The following is a 20,312-nucleotide window of genomic DNA, read 5'->3' as shown; positions in this document are numbered from 1 at the left end:
CTTCTGCAACAATTCACTCTGGACAGCAAAATCTTAATGATGAAAGAGTTATTTTATAACTTTTCCTGCTGTATGAGAGGTGAATGAAGCCACAGACAGTGATTATGGAGAAGGGGTATAATGTAAAGGAGGAAATTATCATGGAATAGTTTGGGTTGGAAGGGGCCTTAAAGAACATCCAGTTCCATCTGTCAGGATTGAGATTGCACGTTCTAACCCAGTTCTGGTATTTCTGTGAGCTCAAAAATTGATCAGTTTATTGCATCTGTGCCTCATTTTCCCCTCATTAGAGGAAAGTTTAATTTATGCTTGTGTAGTATTTTGAGCATTAGTCTTTCATGCCTCATTTACTGTTATTTTTTGCCAGTGCTATACCCAAAAATACAGAGCTATTCCCTGGTATTCACACCAGGTCAGCTGTGTAAAGAGATGCCTGTCCTCCTCTTGTATCTTTGCCTCATGGAGCTCTCAGGACAGACCATCAGTGCTGCATAAAAATAAATGTATTACTTCATACTATATACTGGATGTGGTAGAAGTCAGTAGCAACCACAGGACTGTTGTCCTGTGGGACCACAGAATTAGAAGAATAAATTATTATTGTTATGTATAAGGACAAACAGCTTTATTTCTGATTGTGTAAGTTGAAGGGCTTGACTTTATGATGTAATAGCATTTAAATGCTAAGGTGTAATCTTAGCCCAACATTTAGAAGCAAGTTCTTTTAAAGGTTATTTCTTGGAGGTTAGGCCAGATTCTGGGTAAAGAATGGTGGTTCAAAGTTCTTTCTTTCCATTCACATTTCTGTCAGAATAACCTACAAAAGGAGAAAAGCAATGTTCACCCTTTATAATAAAGGCCCCATAAGAGAAAAGCCATGGAAATGAGTCAATTTAGGATATGAAGTCAGTGTTGCAAGCTCTGCCAAGTGCAGCTTGGAGAAGATGAGAAAGCTTGAGCAAGCAAAACTTCCTCTGGGCATACACTTTCCATGTGACATATTTTTTTAATTGGGAAATGGACTGTGGACTTCAGTATGTGATGCTCAGTTCCAGTCTCATTGGCCAGTTTCTCTGCTCTCAGAACAGACATAGAGCAGTATTTTCAACCAGCTCTGTGCAGGGCTAAGAAAAGGTGAAGAAATGTTCTCTGCTGGAGTAATTATCAATATCCACAGGAAAAAAAAGTCACTGAACAAAGCAAGGTTATTGTGTCATGTTTGTAACACAGACATAGAAATATGAAGTATCTAATATCAAATGTTCTGTGTAAGATAGAAAAACCCCTCAAAGTCTGGCAGTGTTAAATCATGCAATCACTCTGCATGGACCAGCACACAATTATGTGCTGTATCTCCCTTCTCAGAGGAGCCATGGTAGGTACTGGAATGTTCCTGATGCCTGTTGCAGTTCACAGCTGCTTCTTAATCTTCACTCCAGCCACTGGGAATGCAACAAAAAATACCATGATAGAAAAGGCACCAACGTTGAGCAGTCTGTGGCCCGCAGGATGTGATGTTAGTTTTGATTGTCTTCCTGGTTTTTATTTTGGCATTCACCTTCTGCTCTGTGTGTTGCTCGTGTCAATTCAATGTCTACCAAGTTTGCTGAGTTACTCCAAAATTACAGAGATGTAACTGAGAGCAGAATTTGGCCTTGTGTGCCCTTCCAAAGGTGCTAAGTCTGAAAAGATACACACAGAGCAACACTGGCTAAATGGCAATTGAAAGGGAATATGAAAACCATCTGTGAATATTTAAAGGATGTAAAGACTAAAGAGGAGGTGGGTTTGGACTGCATGTTCCAATAAGAGTTTCAACTTAACTAACAGGGATAAAACTAACAAAGGAAAAGAGGGAAGATTTAGAAAAGCAGTATTTCTAAAAACTTAGAAATCAGTCTCATAGTGTACAAACATTTCTCTGATAATGGACTGATACACAGTGTGTGATTTCCAGGATAACAGGAGAATACAGCTATGCATTTGTGTTATAAAGTACTCTTAAGCTGCCTGGGAGATGGCAAGACGGGGCTTCATGTCTGCCTTTCTGTTTGGTCAGCTGAAATGGATTGATTTCTCCCTCCCTCGGTTCCATCTTTGGGAACCATGTGGATGATCATCTGGATCCAGACAGATGTGCTTCATCTCCCATTGGCTTAATAAGTTGATTGATTTTAAATCTGCAGAAAGGAGGATCCCACGGAGAAAAACTTTACATTCCTTGAAGAGATACTTTCCATGAAAGACAAAGCCTTGGGGGAAGAAATCCTTCAGTTCAATTAATTCAGGTTTAGATGAGGGGTAAAGAGAATCATATGCTCCAAGGCACGATCAGCTCTTTCCTAATGGGCATTGGCTCATTCTTAACAGTGCCAAATATCATCAGAGCATCTTTGAGATCCAGTGGTTTCAACAGGAATTCAAGGCCCTTGGCCCCCAGGCAGGAACAGACCCTGTACATATCAATTTAGGAGTATCTTGAACTGGGGAGTTACCAGAGTTGAAGCTGGTTTGGTTGTCTCCCAAAAGTCTTATTTTAAGCTCCTTAAACTGAACCATAACAGCTCCTGCCTGGCATAAATTATAATCCTCTGAAATGCTCTGTACTCTCTCATGCAAGTCATTTATAGTGGCTGTTTCAACTCTGTTCCAAAGAGCAGTTTTAAATCCCAGCAGAAATAGCCTGACCCCACAAACAGGGGCTGCTTCCTTCCGCCACTCCTCGTGTGTGCAGCACCCAAGTTATCAGAGTGCTCCATGCCTGTTCCCACAGCGGAAATCCTACCAGCACAGGCCAGCCAAGCCTCCTTTTTTGAGAAATGAATCTCTCTCCCCGCTCACCAACCAAAGATGGAAATTGCAGCGGGTCATTGGCAGGAGCTTGGCCCCAAGCTTGACCAGCTACACAAGAGGATGTGAGTGCTTCTGTTGAGTACTTGTTTGGAAACCGCTGCCTGACCACCAGTTGTTATCTTGGAAGTGTTTTTAGCCATTTTGGGCACTTCTCCCTGCCCATTGGAAGTGGTTCTTTCTTTCAAGCAGTCCATAAATTACGGGCAAGTCATGCAAACTGATGTTGCTACATGCAAAGTGGACACACCACATTTATATCTTACTTCTGCTTACAGTAGGAAATCTTTTGCTGCAAGAGTATAACAACATTTTCTAGTTTTTCTTCTCCCCATGATTATTTTACAGCAGGTAGGTATTTATGGATGACGACAGTCAGCCCCCTTGCCTGGGTGTGAGACCCAGCAGGTGAGTCAGCACATCCTGATGGCTGAGAAGTGGTGCCCCCCAGGGGTCTGTAATGGGACTAAGTCATTTTTGACGTCATCATCAATGACATGGACAGTGGGATCGATTGCACACTCAGCAGGTTTGCAGATGACACCAAGCTGAGGGTGCAGTGACACATCTGAAGGACAGGATGCCATCCAGAGGGACCTGGACAAGCTCGAGAACTGGCCCAGCCCCAGGGTCACAGCACAGGAAGGACAGGGAGCTGTTGAGCCAGTCCAGAGCAGGGACACCAAGGCAATCAGAAGGATGAAGCAGCTCTGCTCAGGAAAGGCTGAGAGAGCTGGGATTGTTCAGCCTGGAGAAGAGAAGGCTTTGGGGGACCTTTCAGTACTCAAAGGGGCTCTATAAGAGAGATAGGGACAAATTTCTTAGCAGGGCCTGTTGAGACAGGACAAAGGGCAGTGGGTTTAAATTAAAAGAGGGTTGATTGACATTAGATAGAAGGAAGAAATTCTTTGCTGTGAGGGTGGTGAAACACTGGCACAGGTTGCCCAGAGACATGGAAGATGCCCCATTCCTGGAAACATTCAAGGTCAGGCTGGGCAGGGCTCTGAGCAACCTGATCTGTTGAAGATGTCCCTGCTCATTGCAGGGGGGTTGGGCTACATGGCCTTTAAAGGTCACTTCCAGCCCAAATGATTCTATGATTCCATGAAGGCATCAAGAATTTGGAAGGGCATGCTTTGTACAATACATGCTGGAGCCATGTCTTTTTTGTATTTTCTTCTTTTTACTCATGATGCTGTCACAAGTAGCTCTTTAGAGAAGCATTCTGCCCACTAATAACTGGCCTGCTGGATCACCTACTTCTGCATAATCCATCTTAATTTTTATAGTGGGGTCATACATGGCCAGACCTGCCAGACACTTAGAGAAACAAGGGATGGAAAACATAAAGCAGTCAAAGAGAGGGAAGGATGGGCCAAGCTGGGGATGGTGTAAGAGCCTTTAACTTCCTGTTTGTGTCAGGAAGATTTTAATATAAAGTACAGCAACCCAGGACCTATTAATGTGCACTCCTGTGGCCAGTCCTTAAACTGGCTCCTCGAGGTAGAGATTATTGTGCCATGAGCACCATTAATTTTCACAACATTATTTCCATGAGAGGTTATTACACATTAAATTACAACATTCCCAAGCCTCCAGGCTTCTTGTAACAGTAGGAGAAATGGTGGGCTGAAGAAGACAGCTGGGTTTGCACGTGGTCTATGTCAGTTTACTTAAGCAGAACCATTTTACTGCTGCTGGAGGAATGCAGCAAAAGGTCAGTGCTGAAACTCCACTAAAGTAAGCTGAGCACACATTCCATCTGCCAACATATGCTCACTCCTTGCTTGATCAAAAAGGAAATTTCAGAGCTCTGCTGCATGCTTGCCTTGACCCTGCTCCACACCGCCTGTCCAGTGGGCATCAGACAAACCATTCTCTAATCCTGCGTGGAATACGCATTCTGCTGAAAGGATGCTTGGAATAGCTGCACAGCAGCAGCAGCAGCAGCAGCGTAATCCTAAACTGGGCCTGTGCACAGGGAGAAGTGCAGGACAGCATGGAGAGGGATGTCAGAAGTGTTGCATGACTGCATGAAATGTATGGGTTTATTTCCTAGTCCTGTGCACCCATCACAACCTGACCCTGTCTAAATGAGACTCATCTTTGCAACAAACTCAACCTTGTTATTCAGCTCTTGCATTTTCTTCACCTGTCTCCTTCAAATGTTTAATTTTCTGGAGTCTGCCTGATCTGGTCAGTGTCAGAGGAGGAATTCTGTACTAACAACACACACAAGGAGCTGCACCAACTTAACCGGGCTGTTAAAAATTGCAGAAGTGAAGCTCTTGTAGCTACAAGAGCTTTTGGCTGATTTAGAACATGCCCTCATAACATCACTTGATAAAAATAAGACTTGGGCTTTTTAATAGAACAAATTACTTAGGCTTTATATTTAACCACGGTCACTGTTAAAGCTATAACTGCTTTTCAGAATATTTTAGGAATCTGATCTTGATCTTCCATATGTTAAAAACCATCACAACAAATACCTTACACTGTGGTTCCTGATGAAGAAATAACAAGGTGGCTGCAGCCTTAAATACAAAATGTTTGCTTTGGGTTCAGATTTGCTACTGTTCAGAGTGACTACTGGAAATTATCATTTCAAGGCAAGGAAGGAGACAGCCTTGAACCAGAGAAACTCACAAACCTGCATGATTTTTGTACTGATGTTATAGTTACTCACAGTCAGCTCTTCAACAGATCACAGACTCCAGCAAGAAAAATGGCCCCAATATTGAGGTCTCCTCAATGCACTGAAAGCAGAGGATATTTTGACACAGAGAGATGGGCTCTTTTCTGAAAATAAGACTTGCAGGCTTTAGAAATATTATGCAATGACCATTGTAATCAACCAGATTAAAACTGGATTTACTCACAATGTCTTTGGGCTCTGCCTTGGGGAGAATATTCAGGTCCGTTTAAGTGTATTGTATAGTCATGGATTATGAGGAAAACATCTAAAATCATACACAGATAAAAACATGAGTGTTTAAAAGATGAGGCTAAAGAATGAGGTCTTTGCTGGCAGACACCCAATCCATTCTTTTGATATTGTATGTTACTTTTGTATTTTACTATGTGCAATGACCACACAGAAAAAAATCACAATGAACAATAATTTGGAGAGGTGGAAACAACATGCTGCATGAATGTGGCTGGCATTTGAGGAAGGATCCATCACTACCCCCAGATTAGTTTATTTTCCTGGACTCCAGAAGTCTGCAGTTGGCAACAATAAATTGTATGAAAAGCTGATACAATGAAGGTAGGGCTGGCATCCAGCTGGACCCTGAAAAGCTGAAATAATGGGTTGACAGGTCTCTTGTGCAGCCTGGCATTAAGAAATGCAGAGCCTTGACCCTGGGAATACATTATTCCTGGCAATAGTCCAGGCTGGGCACTGACTGATTGGGAAGCAGCTTTGCTTTGAGAAGAGGCTGGGGATCATGGTGCAGAGAGCTGAACCCAAATTCATAGTTGTGGTGAGGCAGGACAGCCACAGACTGGGCTGCATTAGACCAAAGGTGGCCAGGAGCTCAAGAGGTGAGAGAAGGGATTATTTCCCATCACTCAGCAGCTTCTGAAGGATCAAGGGACTGCTCAGCTGTTTGGAGCATTTTTGACCGAAGGGAAAAAACTTCTGTTTGCCTTGGAAGGATGGCTTTTGAACAAGGTCCTGGATATCATCAGGGAAGTAATTCTGTCATTCTTCTGTGGAGAATTCGGAACACTGTGTCATAAATGCCTCCCTTCTTCAAGCACAGAAGATGCCAACAGGGTGCAACCCTAACAGCTCTCTGCAGGAACTGTGAAGGTCTCGTAGAATGAACAGAGTGCAGTGGGAATGGGAAGAGGGTTGCAGAAGAAGAAAGGAGGAGATGTCAAAAACAGGATCCTTTCTATGGAAATTAGACAACAAATCACAACTGCTGTCGAAGATGAATTACAAGCTTTAGACCTTCGGGTGTTGCCTGACATACAGGAAAAAAAAAACCACTGGAAAAACCCAGGAAAAAGTTCAGATGACAGCACAAAAGGTTTCAGAATTCTCCTTTGAAGTATGAGGGAGGATCCAGACCAATGGATGAAGAATTGACATGCAAAAGAAAGTCCTCAACTGAGCTAATGGTGCACAACACAAGGAAGACACAGTTACCTGGCAAATGACAGAAATTGCCTTTAACCTTCTTTAGTGGATTACATCATTTAATCTAATCAATTAATAGTCCTATGGTCAGGAATCACACAGAGGTCAGCTGGGCCATTGGACAGAATCTCATCACCAACAACAATAAAAACAAGGGGGTTTTTTGCTTTCCTACTCAAAATGTTATTTAAATGTGGCATTTAGCATCCCTGTTCCTGCAGTGTCCCTGTTCCTCCTGTAATGAGAAAACTGTGCATGAAACAAACTTAAACCAAATTAAACATGTCCCTTGTCATTCATCTCTTCTAATAAATAGCACCAAGCAGATCCCTGTGGGGGTGGTGGCTGTCACTTCTGTTTTCTTCAGCTTGGCCTTTTACCCTTGGACTGCCTGTCCCTGTGGAGTGGGAACAGCTGAGGAGGTGATGAGAGAAGCAATGTGGGCTGGTGGGCACAGGACCAGGTGGGAAGACACAGGTTCGCTGTGGAGTCACCACTCTGTTTTCTTTCAGTCATTCCCATTTCTGTGGGACATGGAGAGGGAGACCTGGCCAGCTCAGCAGACAAAGATGGGCATATTTGACTGTCTCTGTGCTTGACGTACCCTCTGCAGAGAATGAGTTCAGCATGAATAAGCAGTAAACCAAGATCTTTTTCCAAGCAAGCTAGCATCCACCTAGTCCTAAATCCTCCAAAGTTTCCTGTGGGAGTAGATTCTTTTTCCCACTTCTCTCCAAAAAGAAAATAGCAGGAAGCTGTTCTGTGATTTGTGCTTGCCTGCAAGAAATTGGCTTGTGAAATCTCAGTGAGAGATTTCCCTGTACAGAAATGGGAAGATAATTATTTGAGATGACACTAAGCTGTTAAATTTACACACTCTCCTGCCCCGGTGTGTCTGAGTGGCCTAACCAGGACCTCTGTGTGTGTGACAAAATGGAGGTTCCCTGTTAATATCTTGGCTTCCTCATGACTGGTGATGACAAATCATGTTTGAGCAGGTCCTGTACATGCTTTAGGAGTCAGCAGCTGCAATGAGGGGATAGTTTTGGGTCAAAAATTTGCTTGATTCTGCTTCCAAGAGCTCATCAGCTGCCAAGGCTCTTAGGCAAGGTTGCTGTCTCTTGTCCCGTTTATTCATTTTGGGGATTGGTGTGACAACAAATCTGCCTCTCTGTTGGATAATGGGAAGAGAAATAACAAATACAGTGTGCTATAACCCTTTTTGTCATCCTCCTATTAGCAGAGCTCAGGTCTTCTGCTGATTAATCTTCTCTTCTGTGGCCCTATCCAAATTAGCCCTGATGCCAACAACACCCTCCTCAGTGTTACCAGTTCTGCAGTTTTTGTGGGGTTCTTGGGTGTTGATACAGCCCTGCAACCCTTGCTCTATTATATTTTTCTGCTGCTTTCAGATTGTGATTCATATTTCATTCATAACAGTTGTGGTGTCTGTGTTACAAATCTCTCCATGCTGGGCAGCAAACCCTATTAACCTAAAGATGATCAGATGGGGCTCCATGGTCATACCTGGGCTTACAGATTTTTATGCAATTTGTCCAGAGTTTGCAACACCTGCCCTGCCACAACAGGCAGATTTATCACCTGGAAATCTCCCTTCTCCACTGTCCACCACCAGCCTGCGTCTTCACAGGCAAGGTGAGCAATTTTAGTCCGTCCTTCTGTGTTTGAATGAGGGATTGCTCTTTCCCGGCCTTAAAATAGGGAGAGACTTTTAACAGATTTGAAAATGTAACTTAGGACCCTAAGTCATCACACATTTTTTGAAAGATGTGCTCTGCATCCATATCATGTTACTGCTCAGCTGCAGGACTTTTCTTAGACTATCTGAAAGTGGATCTGAACTGCTGTGCTCCAAAGAGGGGTTATTTTAATATTGTGCTGAAATACTGACAATGAAAACTTGTTGCTTTAGTTAGGCAGTGAGCACTGTCATCCCAGGTCTTAAGAGTTCAAGTAAGCAGAGTTTGACTGCTGATGCAAATTTTTACCATTTTGGAGTTCACTGGGTTTATTTTACTGCAAATGCTATTGGTGTCTCCCTTCCAAATTTCACTGGGCACATGAAGCCAGGACAACATGCTACCTGAAAATCAGAAGGTTACATTGTGTTTTCTAGAAACAGTCACTTCATGGGCCAAGAGGACAAGTTTAAGCAGAATGAGACATCTTTTAGAGCAAACAAGGCTTGCCTAATTGAATCAGAAGCTCCAGAATGTACATGGCAGTTCAGATGTTAATAAACAAAACTCAGAAACCTGCTGGCCACACATTCAGCTGGAGAATGGTTAAAGACTCTTTTCAGCTCTGATGCAGAACTGCTGAGCAGTACAAGACTGCAGAATGCACTTCATCTCCCAGCTGCACACATTTGGTCTGGGGCCAGACACCAGGACTCCTGGTCTTACAAGGACCTGGTGTCCCAGTGAAATCACAGGTTTTAGCTATTTGATTTGGTTTACAGATCAGGCAAGGAAAGTTCTGATTTTTTGCAAGCAAGTAATCTGTGCACCCTTTCCATACTGAATGCTGTCAGATCGACTAGCTCAACAGGAAACTGCTGGAGCAATGCTGTCCCCTGGGTCACAAAGGCTCTCAGCAGTCACTTTCCAGCTGGGCTGACTAAAAGACAAAGCAATGCATCCCATAGACTTGTCTGAAATTATCTTGTTTGTTTGTTTGTTTGTTTTGGTCTGACCATTTGGTTTTTCTTCTAGGATCAATGGATGAGACACAGCGCATCCCACAAAGTGTTCCTTTAATATGTGCCATCAGGACAGCTTGTGAGAAATCTGCAGTGGCAGATGTGCCAGCAAAAGTTAGAGGAGCTCATTTAGCCCATAGCTTGTCTTTGCTCTGAGAAAACTGATAAATGAGACATAAAGATGCAAGGGTGATTAAAGCTGAGGATGGAAATCCAGCTCTGCACCCATTACACTCATGAAGTTCTCTAGGGGGACAAATAAAGAAATAAAGAATAAAGAAAATAAAGAAAATATTACAATGCATGTTTTACAGACAGTCATGGCTCTGAGATCAGGCAGTGTTACTAGGAGTCATGTGCATTGGGAATGGGCTGGTTTCAGACTGCAGCATAAGAAAAACTGGGAAATCATTGCTCCATGCTTGTAACAGGGACTCTGGGCTTTGCTTCCCACTGATGCTGGCCTCTCATGAAGACTGCAGCTATGATAAGAGGGTGTAAAATACTAGCATTATTCCTTCCTAAAAGTTATATATTGCTTTGCATCGATGAAAAATCATCAAATGAAGTAGAACACAGGAGAGAAAAGGATCTGAGGGTTTTCTTTGTCAGCTTTTAAAAGATATCCTTCCTTCAGCCATCACCCCAAGCCTGCCAGAGTTCAGGCAGTGTTTGGACAAGGCTCTCAGGCACAGGGTGGGACTGTTGGGGTGTCCTGTGCAGAGCCAGGGGTTGGACTTGCATGATCCTAGTGGATCCATTCTAGCTCAGGTTATTCTGTGATTCTGTGATAGTCCAAGTTCAGCTTCAGCAAAGGCACAGAGACCTTGAAATGTCACCTGTCACAAGCCAGGGCCTAGATCTGTGGTTCCCAATTATTTTATAGCTGAGCCTGTCTCCTGAGAGCAATTAATATTCACATACATCACTGACTCTGACTGCTCACCTGCCTCAGGGCTGCCAGGGGCTCCCCTTCACCACAAGGGGCTTGTGCTGGGGAGTCTGCAGTGTCCCAAGCCTCGTATTACATCTCTGCTAACATGAAACTGTCACACTGGGTGTGCTCAGTTTAATTATGCTTCCAGGTAGTCTCCTCATTAGCAGGCTTCTCAAATGACACAGGCAAGGCCTGTGCTATGAGAAGCTGACAGACATACTGGCAAAAGTATTTGTATAAATCTCAGCTGTTTTCGTCTGATTTATATCTTGATAAGTTCTGTGAAACTAATTGAGATAAAAGTCTAATCTGTCTGGCTCCAAAGGAGCTGAAACAGCATCAGTGGAAAATGAGGGGAAACAATTAAGACAGTCTGAACAAACGGAAGGGGAGGCAAATGAAGATGGTCATAAGTTATAAAAATAGTGAGTATTTAGGCTTGAGAAAAGGAGACAATGAAACACTGGGAAGCTGTGGCCATCTCACTTTTTCCTCATCTTTAACACATTACATAAGTCCTTCTCTTGCTCCTACAAATACCTCAGTGCCTGCAGGAGGCACGCACCCTCCCCGAGAAAATGTGATCATTTGAGAGTCACCTCAGTGAAAAACACGAAGGCCTAATGTTTGCAGCTATGAGTCACTGCAAGATCAATGCTCCAGCCTGTGTGCCCGGCTCAGCAGAATTCCCGCTGGGATAAAACCAGCAGGAGCTGGGGCTTCTGTCCCTGCAGCATGGCTTACCTCTCCTTTAGCCAGCCAGGAACACTCCCTGCAGAGGTACAGAGGTTAGCGCGTGGGTCACTCAGTAAGAGGTCCCTTGGCTTTGCAGGGTGTGCACAAAAAGAGCTGTGGCCACCTCAAGCCAATTGTCCCTGAGTATCAAGGTGCCCCGACAAGCACCCGCCGATCGTGCCACCAAGGAAGTGGCTACAAACCTCTCATTGCTCGCTGATGAGGTCCAGAACTGTTTTTACACCTTCTTCTCTAAATAAGGAAGCTGCCTGTGAGGCTTCTGATTCCCCAACCAATTTGACTCCTTTGCTTACCACAGCCAATGAAATCCCACTCCTGCCTCCAGTCTTGGGTGACAGCACTCCAACCTCAGCAGGCAGGGAGGACGGCAGGTTTGTGTTACAGCCCTGGCAGCCTTACCTTGGGCAGGCTGTTGATGTCAGAGTGATGATGTGGGCAGGGACAGCCCCTGCACTATAAAGATGGCTCAATCAAATATAACGGAGGCTGCCCAGTGGGAAGCAGGATCTACAAACCATGGTCCCCACCAGTTGGAGTCCTGCTGGCCTGTCTCTGCTCCCAACCCAACTGCTATCGGGCTTTAGTTTCAGGTCAGCAAGCTCTATTTGCTTTCCAAAAATAAGCCTCTGCCACCATGCTGAAGGGAGAAAAACAAGAAGGGCGGTATTTTTAGGGCCATTAATTCTGACCACGTGCCCAGGAGGTGAACCGGATGGCCACGGCACAAAGACTTCTCATCACTATGTCCTGCGACGCCAGCGCTCACCGGACGTTGCCTGCGTTCCTTTTCCTGGGTTTGCTAGCCGGGATTGCTGCCACACACCCAGTTGTAAGCAGAACTAATGGCACATTGCTGGAGAGAGGATGGCAATCTCTGCTGTCCAGGTCCATGGCTGGGATGTCAGGGGAGAAGGCAGATGTGAACTGGGAGAGTGACTATTTGCTAGGAATCAAGAGGCAGCGGAGGCTTTACTGCAACGTGGGCATCGGGTTTCACCTTCAAATCCTCCCAGACGGAAGGATAAGCGGAGTTCACAATGAAAACCAATACAGTGAGTTGCATCCAGAAATGAAATAGAATAGATGTCACTTAATTGCTGTGAACTCGAGTAACTACCCTTCATAGAGTGCAAATGTTATGACTTGATATTATTAATCTGTGCTACATCTGTTGCCTTTTAAAGTCTCTGGGATCAATAAACATGAGAACCCTTCGGGCTGAAACGTGGCACAAAATGCTTAGACAAATTTAGATAGAATTTATTTTTACCTGCTTTGCTGCGCAGATGAGAAAAGACAAACTGGGTCGAAAACGAACTCTCTGCTGCATTTTCTTGCTCCTCACCTTTCATTTGCCTTTTGAATCCAGGAGGTTTTTGCTGAGTCCGGAGTGCCAAAGCATGACTTTTGAATCCCAGCTGACCAGTATTTTTGGGACACTCAGTGTGTCCCATGGAAGGGGTTTGCTGGTCCTGGTTTGCTCATTCTTGTGGGTGCTGTTCTGTTACCCTAAGAATTAAGGAAAGCATTAGTCACATGGATTTGAATTTCCTGTAGGGGGCAGTTGCTAAAATCTTTTGCAGCTAAGATATCATGTGGGACTTCAAAATGCAAGCCACACTTCTTTACGGCTCAGTAAAAAACCTTTTGTAAGTACAGCGTATTACAAAAAAAAAAATTCTTACTGAAAAGGTCCAGAGTTTGACAGATCAAAAGAGTTTGATAGAGAAAAAGGCTTATACAGAATGTGATTACAATTCTAGAATAATTATTTTAAAATCCTGTGGCATGTAGGAAAACCCAAGATCTTCTCTGTGTATATTTATTTTGCTGCGCAAGGGACATAATTCTCATAAAGAATATGTGACAAGTTTGTTAGGGTTTTAAAAAAATTAATTATATCTGAATTGCTTTCCATTAGCTCTAGATTCTGTGATAACACTTCTATTAAACTTCATGTTTTTCAGGTCTCTTTGAAATATCCACTGTAGAAAGAGGTGTTGTAAGTCTGCTTGGTGTGAAAAGTGCTCTCTTCATCGCAATGAACAGCAAGGGGAGGTTGTATGGGACGGTAAGTACAAGTGCAAGTAGCTTTTCAGTTTAAACAAAAAAGTTTTGAAGTGGTTTGTTTTGGTTTAATGTTTTGCTTTGTTTGTTTGGGTTTAGTTTGTTTTGGTTTTGTTTGTTTCAGTTTTTTCCTTATGGAAATCTCTGATTACAAGCAGAGAAAATAGCCCTCATGTTACAGGGAGCCTGCCCAGCCTGCTGTCATCAGTGCTATTTAATACAACGAGCAGCGTGGCTGTTACAGGGCTGGGATTTTAAAGCTTTCCCATAAGACTGTACAGGGAACATCTTAGGAAAATGAATATATTCTGCAAATAGTACAGATTAATTAGATGGCTTCTTCTAAGGTCACAGGGCTGCAAACACGTTGTAACAAAGCTGAGCCCGGTTGATTCCATCCTGCATTGCATTGTGTGTAGGAGAGGTGCAATTATAGCTATTTCCAACAGCTACCCTTAGTAAAATAATGACCACATGCTCCCTCCTACCAAAAACAACCACACCATCAAGAATAAATAGGAAGTCTACCCTACAAGGTCAACATATGTGGCTGGGGTTATTTTAATGATCAGTTTTGTGAGATCACTTGCAAAGGGTGAGAAAATAATAATAACTATTAACAATGGTATGCAAATCATACTGAAACACTATCATCCTCATCTAGATGATTTGCTATCTAAATGCAGTTTAACCTCTGAGATGTGAGCAACACATCTCCAGTCTCAACATTCAGCAGAAAAAGTGCTTGTTAGGAGGTGCATTTGAAAGAGGCTGGCTCTGGGCAATAGGCAAAATCAGCCCATCTCAAAATAATGGATGGCACTGGTCGTATCCATTTCTTTGGTCAAGGAACAGCAGAGTCCTTTCCTTGGGAACAGCTGTAATTTCAACAAAGCATTGCAGTTGTTTAAAATAATGCCAAGTGTTGTCAGGGATCCTGTGGCCATTACTAACCTGACTAATTCCTTCTCACACACATAATGACAGTGGGACACTTTAAGGTCCCATTTCAGGAATATTCTTTCAATCACAAGTGATCACAAGCACCTAAAAAGTGCCACAAGCTCAACTGCTTTACTTAGCTGGGTCTTCCTAAAGAAATGCGGAGTCTGGCTTCAGAAACCCACTTGATTTTTTCCCCCACTTTCAATACAGTATTTTTAATCTTCAAAGACACTTACACAGGCTGTAAGAGATGTGCATTTTCCCTTGTACAGTACAATGCCTTAAGGTAAAATCTTACAGGCTTTAGGTGGTGTTATCACACAGATGCCCAAATAGAACTGCTTTGGTGACATCTCATGTGCCAGACATTCGAAGTCAGAGAATTATTCTGCTTTCTCTTTTAATTTCCTCTGCATTTGTCTCCTGCTTGTCCTTGCAACTCGTCTCCCAGATAACTCCCTCTCCTTAGATTTTCATGTTTTGACATGGAGAAAATTTAAAACTATTTTCCCAGCTTAGATCCATCTGCACAGTTAAATATCCCTAATGGTTTAAGAAAGAAAAGATGTATTGCTAATCAAATCTCTTATTCAAGCAAGCAGATCTCCCTGGACACTGCTGTTTGGAAAAGCTCTGAAGGTTTTGACAGCCAGCATAGCATTCTTTTATAAATGACAGAACTTCTGACAGAGGGAGGTCTTAAATAAAGCTGTTGTTTGGGCAAGAGGGCATGATGCTGACAGAAATTTTTACTTGCAAATAAAATGAAGAAATGCATGATTTATAATGAATTAACTCGATCTGCCACAGGAAATGCACAGTCCATTATCTGGACAGGTGGCATCTGAGTTCATCTGACACCAAATTAGCACTGAGGAGGGAGATTTATTGTTGGCTGCAGTGGCTGCGGCACCACCTGTCACACACTGCAACGAGTCCTGGTGTAAAAATGTGAGGAAGAAAAATGACCAGGGCGGAACTGGTGGAATATTGATTGTACCTGATTTGTACCCCCTCCCCCTCCCCTTGCTGTTCCTTAGGCTGTTTTCCAAGATGAATGCAAATTCAAGGAAACCTTGCTGCCCAATAACTACAACGCGTACGAATCCAACATTCACCGCGGTGCTTACATAGCCCTGAGCAAACACGGCAGGGTGAAGAGAGGGAACAAGGTCTCTCCTGCCATGACAGTGACCCACTTCTTACCAAGAATATGAGCACCAGCAAAACAGAAGATTAAATCCCAGGACAAACTGTTTCATTTTGCACGTGGGGAATAACCTCCCAGGTAAAGTATTTATACTGGTCATTGAAAAAAAAAAGAAATCTCTATATGTATGTGTATATTTGGATAAAAATATTTGTACTAGATTCATCATATACATACATATGATATGTACATACATAGCATATGTCATATGATGCTGCTTCTCTTCTACTCTGTACAAATTTTACATGGCTGTGTGCCTCCTTTGGTGCTGTACAGAGAAAAATGCAAGCTGGAGTGCAAAGGAAGTTTTAGGAAGATGCGGAATGGCTGTGGGCAACCATCTAATCAATCACAGGTTATTTACTAAATGTTATTTACCTCAGATAATAACCTCTTGTAGTGAGCTGTTTACATATCATGGGCCAAATCAACAGATGATTTTGCTTCACCAGAGCTTCAGGCAGTTCACTCCATCTGAATACCTGCCTGCACCCCTCCTCTACAGAGTGTGTCCTGTCCTGTAAAGTCCTCAACCCATTTTGATCATTAAGGTGCCAATTCCACAACTGTTTCTACACAAGCAAACCATCTATTCCCAGAGTCCCTCTGTCTCTGAAGGGATTCTCCTGGGTCTCCTCACATGGACTGGTTGGCAAAATGAAGACCTACAATCAATTTCCTGTGGGAAGGGCCACAGGATAAATCACAGACGGGTCCCAAATGCAAAACTTATTTGGAGCTGAGGATTTTGAATGGCATTTTGTGAGCTTAGTTTAGACTTACCTCAAATATAGATGTGTACATCTTTAATATTAATATTTGTATATATATAGACATGGGATGTGTGAGTGTGCATCTATGTAATTACATACTTTTAATGAATCAATCATCCCAGTCTCCTGATGCCCAGGTGCCTTTATATTTGTATACATATAAAAGAAAAGAAATCTTTAAAGGCACTCTATTTCATTTAGGCTGAAAGTTGTTAACCTCTAAGAACTAGAAGTGGTCTGTGGAATGCATTTTATAAAACGTAAGAAATTCATGGAAGCTTCCAGCAAAGGGTTATTTTAGAAAACTCTGTGTTGAATTTTCACTGTCTTAAGTATATTTGGTTCTTCTCTATCATACCTCCCTGAGAAAGAAGGAGGCTACACAAGCATACCTTCCCATGTTGGGACAGAGGAATTCGTGCCATAATTCCAATTTCTGTCACTTGCAAAGCATCAGTTTCAAAGACAACACAGCAAGCTGTATAAAACACTCTTCAAAGCTCTCCTAGAAGCTGTACAAATGGCATATAACCTTGCCTTGCTATTTTGACAACCCTTTTCCAGATCGCCAATGAAGCTGCATTCTCTGTGCCTTTGAAAGAGTATTTTAAGAGGCCCTAAGTCAATAGTCACTATAAATGTCAGTTACCAGAAGCCTTGGGATTCCTGCATTGGTGGCGTGCTCCTAAATTTGAAACTAGATTCAATGCAATGTCAGAGCATGAGCATTTTCAGCATAGATGGACCATGCTGCTGCAGAAGTGAATATCTGAGTGCAAGATTATCTCCCATGTCCAGCCAAAATGGGGCTATGTCCAGCCTTGACATGCCATTCTATTTGCAGGGGCTGTCTATTCATGATGAATTTGAGCCTTCTGACATGCATGAGAGACACTGTCAGGGCCAGATCCTCAGCTGGAATAAATCAGCCCAGGAAAACTATTCAGTTTATAGCTCTCCTAGTTTATAGAAGATTTGGCCCAAAGAACATACCCACAAGGATGTACCCACAGCCACCATTCCTGAGAAACTCTCAAGGCAATTGTTTTGTGAACAAGATACAGTTTTCCAGCATCTCTAGTGTGACTTATAGTTGAATTTATCTGGCTCAAATATAAGTGATGATCACAGTCTAAATGAAGAGAAAAAAAAGAGTGGAATGCTGCTCACAGTACAGGAACAGGATGCTTTGGAGGATGCTTTGGAAGGAAAGGAGTTCAAAGGAATTTCTCTTCATTTTCTGGTCTTGCAGTGTTTCAGAGAGAAGCCAAGTTGACACACTTTGTTCACCCACAACGTGTGCAGCACTTTGCTTTGGAAAAATGTGCATTTGAAGTGAAAAATCAGGATGTTTTGAGTGGGGAGAGTGGGGGTCAAAGAAAAGTTTGGAGGGTATCAGGCAATACATTGACCTAGAGTCCCCAGAGGTACAGAGAGCTGTGCTAAAATACATTAGCTGGCAACCTGTATCCTGGTGTTCTATTACTAATTGTCTTTGAAACTAAGTTTGAAGAAGTATGGAGGAGTCCATGGATGTAGAAGGAAACAGAGTTTGGATGCTGGCACACAAGTTTGTTTCTGATCACAGCTTAAACCACCATCCTTAAGACAGGATAAAGTCTGTTCCCTCTTAAACCAGGGCAGCCTAGAGAAAGTGATTGTTGCCAGGACTGGTAAGCAATGGGACAGCTGGCACAAAAGGTGGGAATCAGACTCACTGGCTCCATTTTGCACACACTGGTCAAGCAAGGACAACCCATAGACCAGGTCACAAGAAGTTAGGACAAGAAGAAACGGCCTCAAGCTGTGCCAGGGGAGGTTCAGGCTGGACATCAGGAAGAACTTCTTCACTGAATGGGTGGTCAGGCATTGGAACAGGCTGCCCAGAGAGGTGGTGGAGTCACCATCCCTGGAAGTGTTCTGGAATGTGGCTCTGGTCTGGTTGACAAGGTGGGGATGTCTCAAAAGTTGGACTTGATGATATTGGAGGTGTTTTCCAACCTCAATCATTCTGTGATTCTGTAAATCTGTTTAGATGCAGCCTGGTAGGCTGAGATTGCTCTTATGAACTGCAGACCCTTTTGGATGCAGTTTTGGTGGGCATTTGGAAAGCCCCATCAGTCGCTCTGCTGAGTTCCTCTTTGCATCACTGCTTTTTTCCTCATTACACCTCAGTGCCAGCCAGATCAACATAGAAATCACAGCTGAAATCAAATAAGGATATGTGACTACATACAGAAAATGCACAAAGTAAAGGGATTTCCCAAATCAGGGCCAAATTAGGAACTTCAAAACATATCTCAGTGTGCTTTAACAGGGGGTCATGCCACGGGCTACGAGCTCTGAAAGCATTGCTGTGAATGCTCCACACCAGCCTGTCATACCCACATTTTGCACATGGGATTCTCCTGTGGAGTTGATGCCTCTTTTCAAGGTTTCTCCTTCCTCAGGTAAACCCCATAACAATCTAAGACTTAATCCACCCCTGTTAGAAAGCAGACTTGGCTGGAACTGAATCATGTTCTTAAATAAATGTATTTTTCCCAAACATGCAGAGACATAGACACACACAGTGGAAAAGCAGAGTAATATTTGTATACCTCACTAACTATTTCAATTCCAAGATTTTATTTTGCACAGTAAAATAGTGCCAAAGTTCTCAGATTGCTTTCTTTTTTCACTAAAATATACCTCATGTTCTGACTCAATATGGACTCACAATTGAGACTGTAAATTTGCAAGAAACACAAAACTGTCCAATCAATTGTTTGTGAAATTGCTTCTATTTTTATATGTATGTGCTGCGCACAATAGTTTAACATATTCATAAAATAAAATTTTATACATTTTTGGTAGTGTTTTGACTCTAAATCCCTCTCAACATTTATTTTTTTCCTTGGTTCAGAAAGGCTGTGTTAACTCATCCTCCAAACCAAGTTTTTATTCACCTCTAGAACCAGAGTATGTATTGGTACACTTCAAATTGTTGTAGACTTTTGTGTTATTCAGATTTCTTGCCTGGGAAGTGTCCAGGTGTCCTGGGAGGCATGGGCGCTTCCCACACTCCCTTCCCACTCCGTGCTCTCAGCCTGAGTGATGAAAAATCTCCCAGGAATTTTGGGGACAAGAGACAGAGACAAGCCCCACACCTCTATGAAGAATAGGAAACATTTTGCTGAGTTTACCTCATTTTCTGTTTCCTCCCAGGTAATTTGAAACTTAATAATGTCTCTGTTTCCATGGAGATATTTAGATGGGAAAGGACTGTTAGAGAGCTTGAATCCAACCTCTTAGATGAGTGCAGGACCAACTTCAGGACCAACTTCAAAGCTAGGGGAAGCTTTATCAGGAAGAATCCCATCTACCCATCTCCTGCAACAGCCCCTGCAACAGCTTCGTGATTCATTAAGCTCTAGTTGAAACTCTGTATAGCAACTCAAAGGGGATCAAACAATGACAGATGTCTCAAAAGGGTCACTAGAGCAGCCCATGCTTTGCTGGAAGAGTCTTAAGAGGGTTTAGCATCTTCTGTAGGGTCTTGACACAAGACACATTTGTCCTGTGCATTGACAGAAAGCATCCCTCCTGCTGGAGCTAACCCTTACCAACACAAATGGCTGCAGAAATTATCTGAAGGATTCAGTACCATGAAGGGAGAGGAAAAGAAAGGAAAAAAGAAGGCTTTCTGATAACTCACATGTACAGGATGAGCTCAGCTGCAGGTACGCAAAGCTGGGTGGAAGACACAGGTCTGTGAACTGTGTGGCTTCAGTGCAGCGCAAGACCACGTTAAGGGCTAAGGGCAGCACCAGTGCCAGAGCTGGGACCCAGAACCCCCCTGAGCTGGGCTGAGACCCCAGCGTGGGCAGCAGGGGAGGGGGGGGGGTTCTGTCCCTCTG

The 20,312-nt window shown here is 43.1% G+C and overlaps 2 protein-coding genes across 3 annotated transcripts in view; one reads left to right on the top strand and one right to left on the bottom strand.

Moving 5' to 3' along the window:
- Positions 1–20,312, bottom strand: part of TIGAR (TP53 induced glycolysis regulatory phosphatase) — a 52,524-nt gene that overhangs the window by 2,983 nt on the left and 29,229 nt on the right. For both annotated transcript variants that reach the window (XR_001865684.1, XR_001865685.1), the window contains one exon: positions 12,764–12,927. The gene's annotated coding sequence lies outside the window, so the exon portion shown is untranslated. The remainder of the gene's footprint in view (positions 1–12,763; positions 12,928–20,312) is intronic.
- FGF6 (fibroblast growth factor 6) lies at positions 3,895–18,290 on the top strand. Its single transcript, XM_008642427.2, has 3 exons — positions 3,895–12,470; positions 13,386–13,489; positions 15,471–18,290. Exons 1-3 carry the CDS (start codon positions 12,131–12,133, stop codon positions 15,645–15,647), a joined length of 621 nt encoding a protein of 206 aa, XP_008640649.1. The 5' UTR covers positions 3,895–12,130; the 3' UTR covers positions 15,648–18,290.

This window comes from Corvus brachyrhynchos, unplaced genomic scaffold (assembly GCF_000691975.1).
Source record: "Corvus brachyrhynchos isolate BGI_N302 unplaced genomic scaffold, ASM69197v1 scaffold209, whole genome shotgun sequence".
NCBI lineage: Eukaryota > Metazoa > Chordata > Aves > Passeriformes > Corvidae > Corvus > Corvus brachyrhynchos.
The sequence above is the reverse complement of the archived record's forward strand: the minus strand, read 5'-3'. Positions and strand labels throughout refer to the sequence as shown.

Coding starts and splice junctions, on each gene's coding strand:
- FGF6 (XM_008642427.2), top strand. CDS start 12,131: ATGGCCACGGCACAAAGACTTCTCATCACTATGTCCTGCGACGCCAGC. Junction 12,471..13,385: donor TCACAATGAAAACCAATACA/GTGAGTTGCATC, acceptor CATGTTTTTCAG/GTCTCTTTGAAATATCCACT. Junction 13,490..15,470: donor AGGGGAGGTTGTATGGGACG/GTAAGTACAAGT, acceptor GCTGTTCCTTAG/GCTGTTTTCCAAGATGAATG.